We start from the raw sequence: 16,953 nt of genomic DNA, 5'->3' as shown, positions 1-16,953 counted from the left end.
GACTGCTGCATTTGAGCTTTTTTATGCTGCCTCCACGTCCCTCCCACTCCCCCAAGTACCACGTTGTCCATTCTGAGTGCTTCTGTAACGTACTCTGTGTATGCATATATATATATATATATATACACACCCACCCCACCCCTTTTTTTCCCCCTCTTCTTTGGCCCTGCTATTGTCTGGCATCCTTAAGCAGCCATCTTGCAAGTGCACTGTAAGCTCTTTTCTGAGGCGGGAACCGCCTTTTGCAGCGTCCTTACAAATACTGAGGTCAGGGGCCTCTGCGATCTGAAATAGCATCATCTTTAATCCCATTATGAGGGAGCTGTGAAGTGATTTTAGGACAAGGATGAACTTTTTTCGTTCATGTTTTCATGGAGGAGAAAATAAGTGGGTAGAAAAGCATGTGACGAGTCACCAGAAGACTAGGAGGGGCAGTGTCACTGCTTAGAAGTGTCCTGTAGGAAATCAGCAGAGGGATGGGAGAGGCCAGTATAAAAGATGATGAAGTACATAGTTTGGGTTCGTTTGCTAGTAGAAGTGGGGTTGGAATGTCCTTGAAATGATTAGTTCTTTGGGTAGTGGGTATGTGCAGATATTTGCAGTGCTAGAATGCTTCAGCAGCAGTTGACTCCTCTATAGAAAAGCTCACCTGACTGATGTGGATTCTTACTGTGATTTTACAGCTGCAGGAGTTGGAAGAGCAGCGTCTTCAGTCTGAGCATTATGTTCGGGACTTGGAGACTGCCTTGGCTAATAAGGAAAGAGAAGAAAGAGCTTCTTCCCAGAAACTGCAGGACCTCCTGTCGGTGTCTTCTGCGAATAATACTACTATTAAACAGCTGGAAGAACATGTGCAACGGTAAGAGAGTAACACAGTGAAGCAAAGTCTCTATGTCATTTTCTGGGATTGTGTGGAAACAACAGGATAGCCTTGTTGCATCGCAGCAGGTTGATACACGGTTTTGAAAGATGCTTTTGGTTTAGAATGATAGAATCATGAGGTTGGAATAGACCTCTGAGGTCATCAAGTCCAACCGTTGACCTAATACCACCATACCTCCTAAATTTAGATCGTGTTATTTCACGCTGTTCTTTCAGAATTGATGCTCTGGTGGTAATAAGAGCTGTATTTCTTTTTAAGCCTTGACATTGAAAACGCCAGACTGGAAGCTACAGTCCAGCAACAAAGCAGTAGGATCGAAGCCCTTCAGAGAGACCTGCAAGCCTCTGCCTCAGTAAGCTGCTCATAAACTTGCCTTTTTGTGAGCTCCTGAGCCTAGTTGCCTGTACCTATGGGGAAATGTTAAGAGGAGGTGTTCCTGGAGAGCCTAGGGGAGCTCAGTTCCTTCGTTCTGCTGAATAGAGGCTGCTCGGAAAGCAGCCTGGTCCATTCCCCAGCTTTCTGGTGTTGAGAGTTTTCCCATGCTACTTTAGCAAGTCCTACGTAATGCTCTAGAAGGTGAGGATTTGACACTGATACACTGGTGTAACTATTGTCTGCTTTAGACCGGTTGTGACATCAGGTGCTGCTTCAGACACTTGTTGCAATGTGTATCATTAAAGATATTCATCCGAGTTAACTCATGGAAATTGCACAGGGGTTATTGATGCCAAGCACTGTGTGGTGGAGCCCTGGCTGGCATCATCAGACTTGGAACAAAAGTGATAGTCCCCAGAGCTGCTGCTGTGCAGGATTGCTTTTCCTTTGGCCACTTGGTGTGTGTGTGCTTTTATGAACCAGTGAAGAGAAGCGCCTGTGATAGCACTTGCAGAACTCAGTGCGAGCCTTGGAATTTCACACTGCCCCTACCCAGTGGTTAATTTTAGCTCAGATAAGGTGCTTTCATCTGTGGCCTGTATGAAGCAAAGTATTTTTGTATTGAAACCGGTGAACTAGGGTTCTTGTACCACTGTAGTTTTTTAATTAGTGCTAAAGAGATTGTGAAAATAACTACATGTGAAAGTTGAACTTTTTGATGTGCTGATCTTGACAAGAGAAGAGGGAAGGCAGTCATGATGCTGGTCCTTTTCCTGTGCTTAAAAAGGCATGGTTTTCAAATGTACTGCGGATGGGAAAAGCTACTCCTGCCTGTTTTCATTGAAGATTCTTTGTATCCCCTGTGGTGTTCTCTCTCCCTGAAGTAAACAGCAGAGGTGGTGATTGCTAACAATTTCACAGTGGTATCAAACTGAGGCCGTTTTGATCATTGGTGCTGGGTGTAAATACTATAGGAATAGAGGTGACGAGGTGTATGTAATATTTATTTTTGGTAATGAGGTGTAAACTTCAGTCTGGAAAGTCAGAGAGTGTCTTCTTGCTTCTTTTTATGCTTCTGTAGGTTCATAACCGCCTGGAAGACTTGATAACTGGCTTAGGGACAAGACGGGCAGCTGCAGAGGACCACCACCAGCAGCAGGTATACAAATGGCTTCTGTGAATGACTGTCCTAGACATTGAATTTTTCGTGTGCAGGTAATTGATGAAAAGCTCAGGTGGACTGTGTAGGCACAGTTCAGCTGACACATACCCTTCTGATTTTAGGGCAAGGCCCCCTTCAAGGAAAAAGGCTGTAAATTTCCTCCTTCCCCCGCTGCTGTGTTTTTTATCTGTGGTGTGGTGTGAAAGATACTTGTGTTCATCAGCGCGATGTGTCAGAAGAATTCTCTCACCCATCCCACTGCGGGGAGTGAGCAACTGGCTCTGTGGTGCTCCGCTGCCTACTAGGGTTAACCCACGGCAGATGGTGGAGAGGATGGATGTTGAGGGCAGCAGGGAGATCTGTGATTGAAAGCTGAGAGAGGAGACTGGACTTGGGAGATCCATGTTACCTTTGCAGTTTTGTCACAGTTTGTCCTTGACACCATGTTGGCTTCCATTGTAAGACCCAGCGTTTCATCTACTCTGTAAGGGCGACAACTTTCTGTAGATCAGTAGACGTCCTTTTTTTTTTCTTCTTTTTTTTACAGAATGCCACTAAAAGCGGCGAGTCATCTTGCATTCTTTATACTTGAACTGAATCAGCAAGTTCTGTTCCACTCAAGTGCATCTATTAGGCAAACCTTTGTCCCTTTGGATAGAAACATAAATAGCATTGCCAATTTGAAAACATTTTCTTGCTCTCAGGAGATGTAGAGCTGGTACAGAAGCAGTGAGGGGAGGGGAGTTTCTGCGGTGGGTGCTAGAGGAGTGATTTTTATTATGCAGTACATATCATTAGGAACACCGGAGCACCTTTGGAAGAAAGTTGCAGGGTGATTTTGTGTGTGCGTGTGCATGTCGTCTTAGCCCCCAAAGCTGTAACCTCACCTTGGCACTGTAGAGTGTTCTTTCTTTCCAGCAGCTTCAATTGCTCTTCTTGGTTGTGTTTCCCAAGGTGTGTTTTACACTCCGCCTTAACCTTAACCCTAGATCTTGCATGGGTGAGGAGAGCTTAGGCCTGTTTCCATTTCAGTTACTGCTGTCACTTGCAGCGTTGTCTTTCTGGTCACCTCAATTTTTTCTTTTGCCACTGTTGCTTTCACAGATGCAAAAGCAGAATGTGCTGGCTCTGACACCAAAGGACTCGCACAGCACGTGGGAAGAGCAGTTGAAGTCAAGATCTTACCTGCAAGAGCGTGTTGCTCAGCTTGACAAGGAAATGGCTGAACTCTTGGAACGGGTGAGCCCACAACATTCTCCAGACACCGAACCAATACCCAGGAGAACCGTGTCCACCTTTTTGTGGGGTTCTTGCGTCCTTGGCTTTTTCTGTTACCCCTGCCGTTCAGGCGCTGAGTACCTTGTCCTTTGGGGGTCATCCAGGAAGCGAGTAAAAGCTAGCTGGGTCTCTTTGTGTAAGTTCTGGAGTGGTTCTGTTGGGCGGGGCTCCCAGTGTGGTTTGCTATCAGTTGAGCACATGGAGCAATGCTGCAGTTCACCAGTTCTTTCCTTGCTGCCAGCTCTGCTCTGGTTTGGCCGAGAAAACACCCAGAGGAGTAACAACATGTGAATAAGTACGTACCCACAAAGAAGAGATGGAGGTAATGGCAGAGGGGAGTAAACCATTAAAGAATTCCAAAAGATCAAATTCCCCCACAAGCCCCTGCCTGCTGGTCGTTGAAGATCCCACGAAAGCTTTAGATGGACTTGGGCTTTCCCATGCTGTGTGTACCTACGTAACCTCTGCTATGAGCTGAGGAACTGCTGAAAGTGTTGTCCAGCCTCTTTTCCACCTTTTTGCCTTGAAGCATTAGAAGAGGGTGGCCTTTGCTTTAGTGGGGGCATCTGTTGTTAGGTACTGGCCTGTTTGATGGGAAATCTGCCAGGAATTCTGTCCCTTGCTGTTCTGTGGAACTTGGCAAACAGACAGAGATGTGCTGCAGCTGCTCTGTGGAGAACACCAGATGCACATACTGCACGTAGAAACTGTTCCTATGGGGGGTGTCATGTGTCTTTTCTATTTTGAAAGTGTGAGAGTGAAAGAAAGAAAGTGAAGAAGCTGGAAGAGTTGAAATGCACAGTGGAACTGCATCTGGACCAAGAAATGAAAAGAAACATCGAACTGCAGAACGACTGTAAGAGGTAGGGCTGTTTAGCATGGTGCACAGGTATCCCTAAGTAGAAGTCAAGCTTGCCTGAACTTTGGTGTAAAAATAGGTGTACGTAACTGTTTGTGAGTGAATTCAAGCCCCCTGTTAGCTCTTGCAAGATGCTTCTGTACACGTGCCTGTAGTTTCCAAGAGCTGCCAAAAGAACTGCAAATGCAAATTGCCCTCCGGTTTTCCTGGAAGGGAAGTCTGCCTCTTATTCCTCTTTTGAGGTGAAAGTTGCACCCCCCGAGGGATTTGTGGCACGGGAGTGCTGGTTTTTCTCAGTAAATCCTGGTCTATCAAGCACATTAAAGACAAAGCCAGCCATGTCTGTGCTCTTTCCATGAGAGTCTGTGAAAAAGGCCCGTTGTTCCTTTGCCTCATGGTTTTCTTGACTAATTTACTGTGCAGGATGAAGAGGCTTCTGAACAGAGCTATGAAGAAACTAAGAGTGTATGAGGAGAGAGAGTCCCAGCTTAATTTGCAGGGAGAAGTGAAGAACGGGTATTCTGAAACGGTCAATGAAGTTGATAGATTGAGAACAAAGGTGAGCACTGGTTTGTTTGGGGTTTTTTGGTGGTGGTGTTTCTTCTTTTGAAACCTGTGTTATTCTTTCCCTATACTGCTTTTCATGTAGATTTTTTTTTTTTTCATGGCTGTATTTTGGAATTCATTGACTTTTCTTGATGCTCCTTCTACTGTTACGGTAGTAGATGACTGTACCTAATAGCGACGTAGTTACCATCATGGGTAAAGATGAAAACGTTTTGAGCAAAGCCGTATCTGCAAGGGCACATCAAGGGTAAGCTGTTCTGTAGAGGAAGGGCGAGCCAAGCATCACAGCAAGGCTGGCAGGGTCCGTGACCTGGCGGGCCAGGGAGCAGTCCCACATGCCCTCACCAAGAAGAGCAGAACAGGTCTGGTGACAGTCAGCGGGGTCAGCCAAGAATGCGGATCGCCAGGCCCGTCCATGGGGCCGGGCAGGCCTGCAGTCCTACCACGACATCACGCCCATGGGGGAGGGCTGGGGCTGAGAGCACTGAGGCCCGCCACAGGCCTGGCTGCAGCTGGAGGCTGTGGCAGCATCTTCGACGTCTGACAGATGAGTTCCTTCTCTGGAAGAGAGGGAAGTAACGCGACCGTAACTCGAACAACTGGAGGAAGTTGGCTCTGCCCAAGAGCCCCCCTTGAGCCCTGTCTTAGGCACGAGTTCACCAGGAGGCAGTTCAGGTTTTGCTTTTCCAAACAGTGTTGTTGCTTCCCAGGGCACGATGCGTTGAGGTGATGCAGAAAAAAAATCTGCAATTTATTGCTCACAGCCCGTCTTTCCCTTGTCATTGGGACCCAGCAGCAGACTTCCCAGAAGTGCTTTTGAGGAGGCTCTGGCTGTTTTAGCAGCATGTAACCTTTTATCTGCTTCTCCGCTCGTTACTCGGATTTGTTGCTAAAGCAGCCACGTTTCAGAGCTACGTTTGTTTTTAGAAGGTATTGCAGAATGGGTCGACTGCCTTTGCGGCAGCTCATTTTCAGTCCAAAAGTTGGTAGTGTTTTTGTGTTTCTGTTGGAACAGTTATTTCGAATCTCAGGGAAGTGCATTACATTTAGGCAGTTTCAAATAAGTGCAAAGTTTCTACTTTCTGTTAGAGACTCTTTTCAAGTCTTTACTACGCTAGTTCCTCCACTATTTTTTTTTCTTTTAATAAAAGACAGGACATCATGTTTTATGTTCAGTAAGTATAGAAAAGCTATGTTTCTGGAGTGAGGAAGAGGAAGATGGAGCTGAGGTTGACCATTGGGATCTATTGGTTTTAATTCTGAGTCAGCAGACAACAAATACAGTCTCAATGGCCAACCCCTTTACGGATTTTCACAGAATTTACTAATATTAAATCCCTCTGAGTTCCTTTTTCTTTTTTTTTGCTGTCTACAGGTTGGTGAACTTTCCCAGCAACTGGAGACAGAGTGTAAAAAGCGCAAGCAGGTAGAAGCACAAAATCAGGATTTGCGAGAACAGTTGTCCACCATGCATGGGAAACAGGAAAAACTGGAGAAGAGCAAATGCCAGCTGAAAGAAGAGGTGGCTAACCTCAAACATCATCTGGAGACTAACATGGTGGATCGCAGCCAGATAGAACAATATAAAAGAGAGATGGAAGAACGAGCTGGCCAAGAAATAAGACAAAAACTACAAGAAGTCAATCTATTTTTGCAGGTAAGTGGATTTCTCACTTGTGTTTGTAGTCTCCATTACACACTTGGTTATTTTTTTAGTATTTTATTTTTCATTGCTGATGATGGTGAGGAGGCACAGTTGCCTCGCTAAGTAAAGGCAGGTCCTTGAAATTAGGTACGTGCAGTTGACTGGCTGGAGGAGTTCTCTTTTACTTTGCGGTGACTGGAAGTGCATTATCTGCTGCAGGTGCAGGCAGCCTCCCAGGACAGGTTAGAACAAATCAGAGCCAGTCATCACGAATCGCTGGGAAACCAGCTGAAAGAGAGAATTAGAGACCTCGAATGTGAACTGGACAGGATAAAAAATACGCAACAAGACGGTATTTTTAAAAGAGAATCGGCACAGGCAGAAGTGGAAAAGTACAAAGAGCTGTACCTGGAGGAAGTAAAAACGAGGAGCTGCCTAGCAAATAAACTGGAAAGGTAAGTCCATGCTTTTTCTTTTTTGCAGCTGTAATAATATATTACTTTTTACTCATGCATTTTCCTCCTAAACTCCCTTTTCTACATCTGGTCAGCATGACGTATGTCAGCATAAAATGGCATAGTTGTGAGGAAAGTACCTCAAGACCCTTCTGCTTCATTTGTTTCTCTTTACTGCTCCAGCAGTAATACCACTGATCATGGCATTAACAGGGTGTTGTTTAAGTTGATGGTGTTTTAACAGACAGCCTTTTTGCCCATCTCTAATAATCTCCTTCTCTTATTCTGTCTGTGGCAGAAACGATAAATTTCACGTTCTGTTCTGCTGGAATAAGGATAGGTCCTTCAGAGAACAGTCTTTGATTCTGTGACATAAAAAAACAAATCTCTTTTGGCTTCCATTTTAGCAGTGTGTCTGAGGTTTGAGCTTTCTGTGGGAAAGGGAGGGTGGCCCAGAGTTCTTACGCAGGTGACACAGCCTTCAGAAGAAGCTATGTAAACACATTGCATCCACAACAGCCCTAATGCTGAGAAGTCCTAAGTGTGGGTAACTCTTGCTGCTCCTTGCAGGTACTGTGACTTCTTAGAAACAGGCTCTCCAAAAAACCTCAGGTCAAGCGATGTTCTTCTTTTGGATGCTCATCATCCCTTCCACTTTCAGAAGTTGAATAATAGTCAAAGACCTGGAGATTCACGTTGTGACAGCGTTACTACTGAAGATAATTCTTTCTCTGCTTCTGAATGTTTCAGAGCTAATGAGAGACTAGCAGAAGTGCACGCTCAGCTCCTTCAGGAGCACCACAGAAGCAAATCCGTAATTGCAAGCAGCGTCGTCAGTGGAGGTGCGGCTGCAAGTCCAGTTCTGTATTCAGCTGAACTGGGACATCTGGGCAACAATTTGGCGCTGAACAGAAATCTCAATCTAGGAGGAAGCTTCCTAAGCTCTACCGGGAATGCATTGTCATCAAGAAACAGCGTTGAAGCCTACGTGGCTAAGGTAAGCATTTGGAAATACTCTAGAGTATCCATAAGCAGGGTTATGCTTTTTAGCCTGAAGTTCAAATCCATGCATAGTTCCAAACCATACAGTCTAATATGCCGAAAGAGTACACAACTGCATGTGGTAGGGGTGAAGACTTTTGGTCCTCAGGGTTGTACAAATTTCCAGGAGTGCTCAAAGACCAAAAAATGCTGACATCTAAATAATGAACTGTGTAATTACGCTCTTTTACAAGAGAAACTGTGATCAAGAATACTGTGGCATAGGAAGTTCCCAGCTAATCTCTTCATTAAAATTTAATGTATCATATCTAGGACTTCTTTAAAATGCTTGACTTTATGATGAGTGCAAAATGCCATCAGACATTTTGGTTCGAGACACCTTTTCCTTCTTCACTGATCCTCCCTCTAGCAGCTTCTTTGCTGGAACTTGTTTTACTACATTAATACCAACAAAGGGATGCTTCAAAAACGGGACGATATGAACAGGATCACGTAACTTCTCACTTTAGACTTCAGTGCAGGCCATATACTATGCGTAGGAGGCATTTGTTTTTGTCGTTCCTGCTGTGTGTTATTACATGAAAAGGTAAAGTTAACTAGTCCTCAGGAAGTCTTCACAGCTGTCTAATTTTGCAGCAATGCTGCAACCTCTGCAATACATCTGGTCAAAGTATGCACTGTAATTAGCCGTCAGTGTGGTGGCACATCCCTCACAGAATGGTGAACGTTTTAACATTATATCATAAGATTTGGAAACCAGATGTCAATAGCTGTAATCAAATTCCCACCTAGCATAGGACTGCGGCGTGGACACGCTTCTCTGTTCAGTCAGCATTCTCATCCCTCGTGTATTCTGTTGTTGAATGCGAGAAGGTGAGATGTATTTGCTTACTCGCAAGTCCGTCTCAGTTCAGTGGTCCCCCCCACATTGGAAAGATCCCATGTAAACCACGTGTCTACGTACTGCACCTGGTTTAAGAGAAAACCAAACCAACAAAACCAAAAGGGACAAAGCAGTGTAGGTGACGCGTAGCAGCAGCAGTGACAGAGATGAACTTTTCTGTGTCCCTGTGAATGTGCTTTTTCAGGTCAGAGGGGTGGACCTTACAGAAAGAACTCGGGAGGCAATTAGTACTGTACCATCTGCAGGGGCTCTTCTGCAGGCAAGCAGTAGAAAAGAGGCAAAATTCAGGGACCCACTGCAAAAGTGAAATAAGGAGAGGGCCGGGACAAGGGCACAGAAAGGGCAGGGAGCAGGCAACAAGAGAGGAAAAGAAAGAACAGAGAGATGGGAGTAAGGTGTTAAAAGAAGAAAAAGGCAAAGGAGGAAACCAACCCACTTCTAGGAAAAAAGCTGCCCGAGTTTAAAACAAAAGGGTTAACAGTTGTGCCATTTTGAAGAAGAAACGTGAAAAAGAACCACAGTGAAGGGAAAGAAAGCGGGAGTACTCGGTGCTTCTTAGCTGATTTACAGCAACATTCTTCAGGTAGTCCTTTCCATTTTAATTTTCCAGAATTGGAACCCTCTGGGCATCTCAAAGTTTTGTCAATATCAAGATACCTTTCCTGGTTTACTGGCTTCCCTTACGTATGTTACAGAAAGGAAATATTTTAAAAGGCTATTTCATAGCCCGTTGTTTTTATCCAGTTGCTAATATATGCAGAGGTATATCTAGTTCAAGTCATTATAGAGGCTGCTTCCACGTTTTGTGAAAAATGGTTCCCAAATCTGCGTGTGAAAAACATCGGCGCTGATTCCAAGAAAAGTGTGCATGAGATCCAAGAACAGTGATACTGTTCTCACTCAGCGTCCTGACTTCAGCCGCACTCAAAGTTTCTTTTCAGAGCATGTGTCTTACATTTCGTGATGGATTGTGATGCTGGGGAATGCTTTTAGGTTTGGGTACTGTTTTGTGAGGCTTCACTTTGAGGGTTCAAAGAAACAGAACCAAAAAATACCCATCAGCCTTGCACAGACTCTCAAGGAAACTGAAGAACCATTATGTATGACACTTCCCCAGTCTCCAAGTATTGATGTCAGATATTGGGTTTTCTTTTTTAGTTTGAGGGCTTTCTTATATACCCGTATTTCTCCTTCCTAGTGCAGTTCTATCTGTAGAACTTAGTCCCCTAAAGTTCTCTCTCATTTTGTTTACAACCTACAGAGACTCTTAGTTTGTTGTTAACAGAGGAGCTGAGGATAATTCCCTCTTGCTACACACAGTTTGTCTTCTCAGGATTAGCTTCTAATTCTAGTAGAGTATTAAATTCAAAGGTTTCTTTCTTGAATGAGGGTGAGTGAAACTGTTGCTAAATCCTCAGGGAACTTACCCATTTTGAACCATTTCTACGAGGTTCTCTTAAGAAAAAGCTGGCAATCTCAGCATGCCTGCTTTCCCTCCATCCAAGCAGAAGGCACAGACTATTCCAACGAAATACCGCCACGATTGGGTGGTGGTTCTCCTGGAGGAGCTGGTGAATTTGGTTGCAGCTGTCCCTGTAGTCCTGGGGAAAGGGCCTTTCTCTCCACTTGCTGCTTTACGGCCCGACTTCTTTGGCCCTTGGAGTTACTGCCTGTTACTGCTCGTCTTGTGAGGGCACGCAGAGGGCTTCCCTTCCTGAGGCTCTTGCTCTCTATGGCCTGTTGAGTACATTGCACAGTGTTTCAGTTCCCTTGTTTGTTGCTGTGTTGCTTGGTGAGCCTGCTCATTTCATAGGATAAACACTTATTCCCCCAGGGATTCAGTACTAAAACCAGAGAATCACAGAATGGGTGAGAGTGGAAGGGGCCTGTGAAGATCATCTAGTCCAACACCACCCCTGCTCAAAGCAGGGTCAGTCATAGCCGGTTGCTCAGGGTTATGTCCAGCCAGTTTTTGTATATCTTCAGGGATGGACACTCCACAACCTTTTCTGGGCAACTTGTTCCAGTGCTTGACCATGTCTACAATTTAAAAAAAAAAAAAAAAAAAAAAAGTTAAAAAAATCCTAATGTTAAAATGAAATTTCCTTTATTTTGGTTTGTGCCCATTCCTCTTGTGCTTTTACTTGGCGCCACTGAGAAGAGTCTGGCTCCGTCTTCTTTACAGCCCCCACCAAGTATTTATTCACATAGATAAGGTCCCCCCGAGCTTTTTCTACTCCAGTAAAGAAACAGTTGCAGCGCTCTCAGCCTCTCCACCTAGCTCGCGTGGTCCAAGGCCTTCAGCATCTTCATGGCCATCATAGGCCTGGAAGCTGTGTGGCATCTATTTTGAAATTCACTTCTCTGTGTCACAGACTTGATGGAAAAAATGTAGGAGTCACAAATGTCGTCAAATGTAAACAGCAGCATATAGTGCTTGGACTATGCCTCTTCAAAAGATCTGATGTCTTCTTACGAAGACTTTCAAGTCAGACTCATGAGTGAGAATTTCTTAATTGGTGGCAATAACCACCCCCTAGGGAAGAAAGGAGTAAGTGCTCTTTTCTAGGGATCCAAGCTGATTTCGGTTACATAATAAAACCCGCAGCACTGGCTGTGTAGAAGCTGTAGCTGTGGCTAACCTGTCTCAGTACAAAGTTTGTGAGAAAAAATGGTGTGTGATTTTTATATTTTTATGTGTGTGTGTCATGGTATTTGCGATAACAAAAAAGAAAAATCTTGGCATGATCTGTAGGAGCTCTTTCGATTTTCCATCTCAAGGTGGAGAAAAGAAGAATATTGGCACATGCTTTTTTTCTCTACAATGGTGTGTGTCAGTCCTGCGGCAGCTGCTGTTGCACCTCTTCTTTTAGGAAGTTGCAGAAGCCAGCCTCAACTGAATTTGTCCCTGTGCATGGCATTTATGCGTATCTCAGCCTTGAGCTGACGTTCTGCTCGTGTACTTGATGGTAGACTTTAGCCATACCTTCACTGTAATAACTCCCCTGGGCTTTCTTCCTGAGTATTTTTTAAATGCCCACTTATAATCCAGCTGGTGAGTTACAGATCATTTTCTGCTATAGCTGATGCTGCTCAGCAATGAGAACATTACAGCCTGGCTGACCAAGAGTTTCTCTTCATCAAAGATCAAACCCCAAACCAAGATGTCTTCATTTGGGATGACTTTTTTAGTTTTTATTACGTTACGTGTGGGTTTTAAGACCGTTTTAGAAGTTTAATATTACAAAAATGTAACTTAATATCTTAACTGTGTATTTTCTGTATAATTCTAGGTTCGGAGGGAACTGGATGAAAAAATCACGAAAGAACTTGAACAGGGTAACGTGCCACTATGTGAGGAGTGTGCTTAAGGAAAAAGATGACTGTTCCTAGCTCTTGAAAATAATGGCTTGAATTTCTTTCTGTGCTAAGCACAGGGGGGTTTCTGCTGGCTTTCCAGTTTAGACTTGAATGTGAAAACTTCCTGCTTACCAAAGTATTGTGTAGAACGTTACGCAGTTGCCTGAAAAAACACCCAAGTGCAAAGAAAATTAACCCATTTCCCCCCCACAAATACACCTGGCTTCAGGTGAAGTCACCTTTCACTAGAATTACTCCTCAAGCACAAACATCAAACATAAAAGAAGCCGTGAGATAAGATTTCTGTAGCCTTCAGCCATCACTTCTCCTTCCACGTACATCGATTGCATTCAGCACTGAACCATACCATACACACACTCTCTGCTGTTAGTTCTTGATTTTTGCTATGTCTCCTATTCGTTGCTTGTATTTGTAGCTTACACCTTGCAGCCTTTTTTGAATAAGCAAGGCGAATATAATCAGTGACAAAAGATATGCTTTCTTCAGGAAAAGATCAATCAGCAGTGCTTAGGCAAACATGAGGTGAATATGCCTATCAAATATGCTCTCTGATAGGAGGCCAGGTGTCCAAAGAGGAATTCCACCTATTTCATGATAACCGTTCCTCCAGAGTCACCGCTTTGCCGTGGCTGCTGCTATTTCAAAGCAGGTAGCCCCTGAGAGCATTTCCTTTCTGTTCCCGTACGCTTTTAATCGTATCGGGAGTGTTCAGCTGCAGCTGCGTAGCTCTTTCCGTGTGTCTGAATGGACACAAAGCCATTGCGTTGTGCCCGTGGGCATTCTGAAACGTAATTGCCCATCTGCTGGGAGTCATAGAGTATGTTTGGTTTGGGGACCTTGTCTGAAAAAGGTGGCTGGAGAAAGGTGGCGAAGGTGGGTTTGCTTTCGCTGGGTAGGTGTTCTCTTGCGGGGGAAGCGGGTTTTGCCAGGGCGAGTTACAAAGACGCCCCTCGGAGAAAGGGCCAGGCTGGGAGACTTGTCCTGGCCTGACTGCAGTGCAAAGGGGTTTCGCAGGCAGATTCTTGTAACGTTTGTCACAGCGAATGCAGAAGCTGGTTTTGAGGAGTAGTGTTCCAGTCATCACTGGTTCCAATAAACCACGGGTTTGAACATTTAAGGAAAACAGATACTTGAGGATGACGAGGTCTGCAGGGGGATAAATTTAGCTCTGGTGTAAGCAGGAGCCATTTGTGGCTTCCCTGAAGATGTTCAGTGCGTAGCCTCTGGAATTTCTGTCACTAGCTTTAGCAATACTGTTGACTGAGAAGCAAACGTGGGGAAAATGTGTTTCTTCCTTTGTGCCAGGCCCTTCCATCGATACGTTCCCTTGGAAGATTTTAAATCTCTTTCTCTCCAGTTACCCATGTTTTTACAGTGACTTATTTGACCCTGTCTACCATAAAAGTCACATCAGGAATCTTGTCTCTCTTCTCCCTAGCCACTGCTGAACTTGAAACTGGATCTGCTGGAGCTTCTCCCATGGTATCTGCTGATGGTTCTTCAAAAAATTTCCATGTTGACCAGGATCCCCTTCTCAGGGCAAGACAGGAGTACCGTGATGTTCTCAATAAAAATTACATGATTTGAACAAAATGCTTTAAAATTACGGTGAGTGCATAGTAGTGCCAAGACAGTTGTTACGTGGGGGGTTGGTATGTTTGTTTTGTATGGCAGAACCACGGAATGGGTGAGGTTGGGAGGGACCGCTGGAGGTCCTCTCGTCCAGCCCCCCTGCTCAAGGAGGACCAGCTAGAGCCAGTTGCCCCGGATCATGTTGGCTTTTGAGTATCTCCAAGGTTGGAGACTCCACAGCCTCCATGGGCAACCTGTGCTCGTGCTCCGTCACCCTCACAACAAAAAAGTGTTTCCTGATGTTCAGGTGGAACTCCTGTGTTTCAGTTTGTGCCCATTGCCTCTCATGGTATTCGTGTTGATTTCTGCATTAAAAGTTGCTGCAGCTTTAGACATTCGCACTTCCTACATCAACACGTGTGGTGCACATCAAGCACTTCCTATGGGGAAAAAAGGAATGTCAACAGATCACGTCTCAGTCTCCTCAGTACTTTCCAAAACTGGTGTGATCGGATAGCCAATCTTTTTGTTGCAGCTAGCAGCTGATGATATGGTGGCTGTAGCCCAGATGGTAGCCAGTGTTGTGGGACATTGCGTCAATAAAACAAGTGGTTTTACTTATTTCAGAGAGTTACCTGTTGTTATTGAAGATCCACACTTGTCGTCCCCTGTCTGCAAAAGTCACTAGCGATCAGAAGATACAGAACAAAGTCCCAATTCTGGAAAAGTAAGAATGGTTGTACTGAGATGAAGGAAGACTGGACAGAATGTAGGGGTTTTACCCCCTCGCTCAGGCACTTGAGTTAACAGGCGGTGAGGAAAGCAATGAATGCGGCTGTGACACTGTTCCTTTTTCTATGAATATATTTTTGTGAAGCTAATACACCATTGAATTCCAGATACTCCGTTTCGACTTGATTTTTAATAAACTTCGTAATCTAGTACATCTCTTCGTTGTATTGTTCCCCTTCTTGACTTTGCTTTCCACCCCCTTCCCTGCCCATATAACTCTCCAGAGCTCTTCTCTGCTCACTTCAGCTCTCTTCCCGGCTGCAGCTTCAGTCTGCCCTGGAGGCTGGGCAAATGGCCAGCAAGCCTCTGTGGCCTTGTCCTCTGGGGAGGCGTGAAGCACAATGATGTTAAGACTGAGGACTAGAGTTGAGGTATTGCTACTCATCACGTCCCAGACCCTTCCTGTGGTCTAGGCGGAAGGTAGTGGGTGAGCTTCTGGTAGCCCTGAAATGCTGGCAGATCCCACAGGTTTTGATCCCATGGGAAGCTGACCAATCTCTAGCCAGCAAAGGCAAAAGGGGGCAAGAAATTTCTCTGGCCTGCACCAGAGCGCGGTCAAGAAGAAGTTCAGCTTCTGGTACTTTGTAGCGTCTCTCCACAGAGAAAGCAGGCGCAGAACGTCTTGGCCCTTACTTTGTGCTGGCAGACTCGGACGTGACCTGTTTTCCAGTTGGTTCCTAACCTGCTCTGTGCTGCCAGTTGTCAGTGAGAGGGAACAGTTCCTGGCTGGTGGAGCAGCAGAACGGAACTTCAGCGTTGGCCTCTGGCATATCAGGAGTTGACAGCAGTTACAATGGGGTGAGGGGCAAAGTGAAGTCCATTCCATTCCTTCACTTGAAAGTCCATCTGCAGTGTCACTGTGGGGACACTCTTGATGATCTCAGAGAGGCCATGGCAGTCGGAGGGGGCTCCTGCGGCCTGGAAAACAGGAAACATCCATCCCGTCTCCAAGAAGGGCAAGACAGAGGAGCTGGGGAAGCCTCATGGAGTGCCAGCACAGCAGGCTTGGAGCGCTCCGTGGGCATCGACTGAGAGCTCCCGCGGGCCCTGCCTGCCCCAGCTGGGCTCTGACCCCACCTGCGCCTCGTCCTGGCACCCTGGCCATGCGCCGAGGGAAAAACCAGGAGTGGGCGCTCGGCGGCCGCACGGCCCCGCTGACCCCCCCCCGGGGCACGCCAGGCCTGTCGCCGCCCCGCCGCGCATCCGGGCGCCTCCTGCCCGGACCCGTCGCCGCAGCCTGGCGCCTGAGGCGGGAAGGCGACATCGCTCACCCTTCGACGCCACTGACAAGCGCTGCGGGGGCAGGCCGGGAACTGGCCTTAAGGGCGCGTCCGCCGCCACCCCTTGGTACCCACCACCCCGCTAATGCCCCTTGCCTCCGCGGGCCTGTAAGAATTGGGACCACTGAACTTTATGTTTGTCTCAAACTCTGTACCTTGGTGGTTTTGGAGAGGAAGTAGAGACTCAAGTCGCCATAGCGACAGCGCACTCTCTGAAGGCCAGAAGCAGCCTCGTAGAAGAAGACCTGTTTTGTCCGCTGCCTCTGGGACGGACGTTGTTAGGACTTTGGGCTAGACAACACGGCTTCTTGGAAATATTTGTTTGTCACTATGCGCTAACAGCTAAAGGCATGAATTTCTTCGGCTTATGCACTACAGCTTGCAAGCTGTGTAATGAGGGTTGCACAGACTGCCAGCTCGTGATCGGCGCATGAAAGCAGCATGCCATGCCGCTGGTGGATCACATCTCGCCGCTTGACTGCAGCACATCACCATCGGATTGGCCTGGGACTATGGTACCAAAGGGACCCTTGGTAGCCTCTCAGGAACTTACTAGCTTACTTGCTTACTGACTGGCTTACTGTCTTACTACCTACCTGCCTGCCTGCCTGGACTGGACTGGACTATTGCGGCATGCTCTTCCTTTCTCTTTCTCTCTCTCTCTCTCTCTCTCTCTCTCTCTCTCTCTCTCTCTCTCTGTCTCTCTAAATAAACCTTTGTAGTTTTGTTGACAATATATCGCCTCGTTTGTGCCTTAATCTCTCGGCGGGTATTCAAATCAGCAGCCCCGGTAAGAGT

The 16,953-nt window shown here is 46.0% G+C and overlaps 1 protein-coding gene across 1 annotated transcript in view; it reads left to right on the top strand.

The window, feature by feature from the left end:
* LOC147415074 (uncharacterized) overlaps window positions 1–14,784 on the top strand; it is a 43,652-nt gene extending 28,868 nt beyond the window's left edge. The window contains 12 exon segments of the mRNA XM_086468518.1: window positions 684–859; window positions 1,142–1,235; window positions 2,340–2,417; window positions 3,525–3,659; window positions 4,449–4,561; window positions 4,981–5,116; window positions 6,500–6,781; window positions 6,989–7,224; window positions 7,975–8,221; window positions 12,424–12,469; window positions 13,950–14,119; window positions 14,711–14,784. Coding sequence (XP_086324644.1) covers window positions 684–859; window positions 1,142–1,235; window positions 2,340–2,417; window positions 3,525–3,659; window positions 4,449–4,561; window positions 4,981–5,116; window positions 6,500–6,781; window positions 6,989–7,224; window positions 7,975–8,221; window positions 12,424–12,469; window positions 13,950–14,098 — 1,692 coding nt within the window. The 3' untranslated portion in view covers window positions 14,099–14,119; window positions 14,711–14,784.
* The last annotated feature ends 2,169 nt before the right edge of the window (window positions 14,785–16,953 follow it).

This window comes from Leptosomus discolor, chromosome 7 (genome assembly GCF_034619465.1).
Source record: "Leptosomus discolor isolate bLepDis1 chromosome 7, bLepDis1.hap2, whole genome shotgun sequence".
NCBI classification, from domain to species: Eukaryota; Metazoa; Chordata; class Aves; order Leptosomiformes; family Leptosomidae; genus Leptosomus; species Leptosomus discolor.
This window is presented reverse-complemented; position numbering and strand designations above follow the sequence as displayed.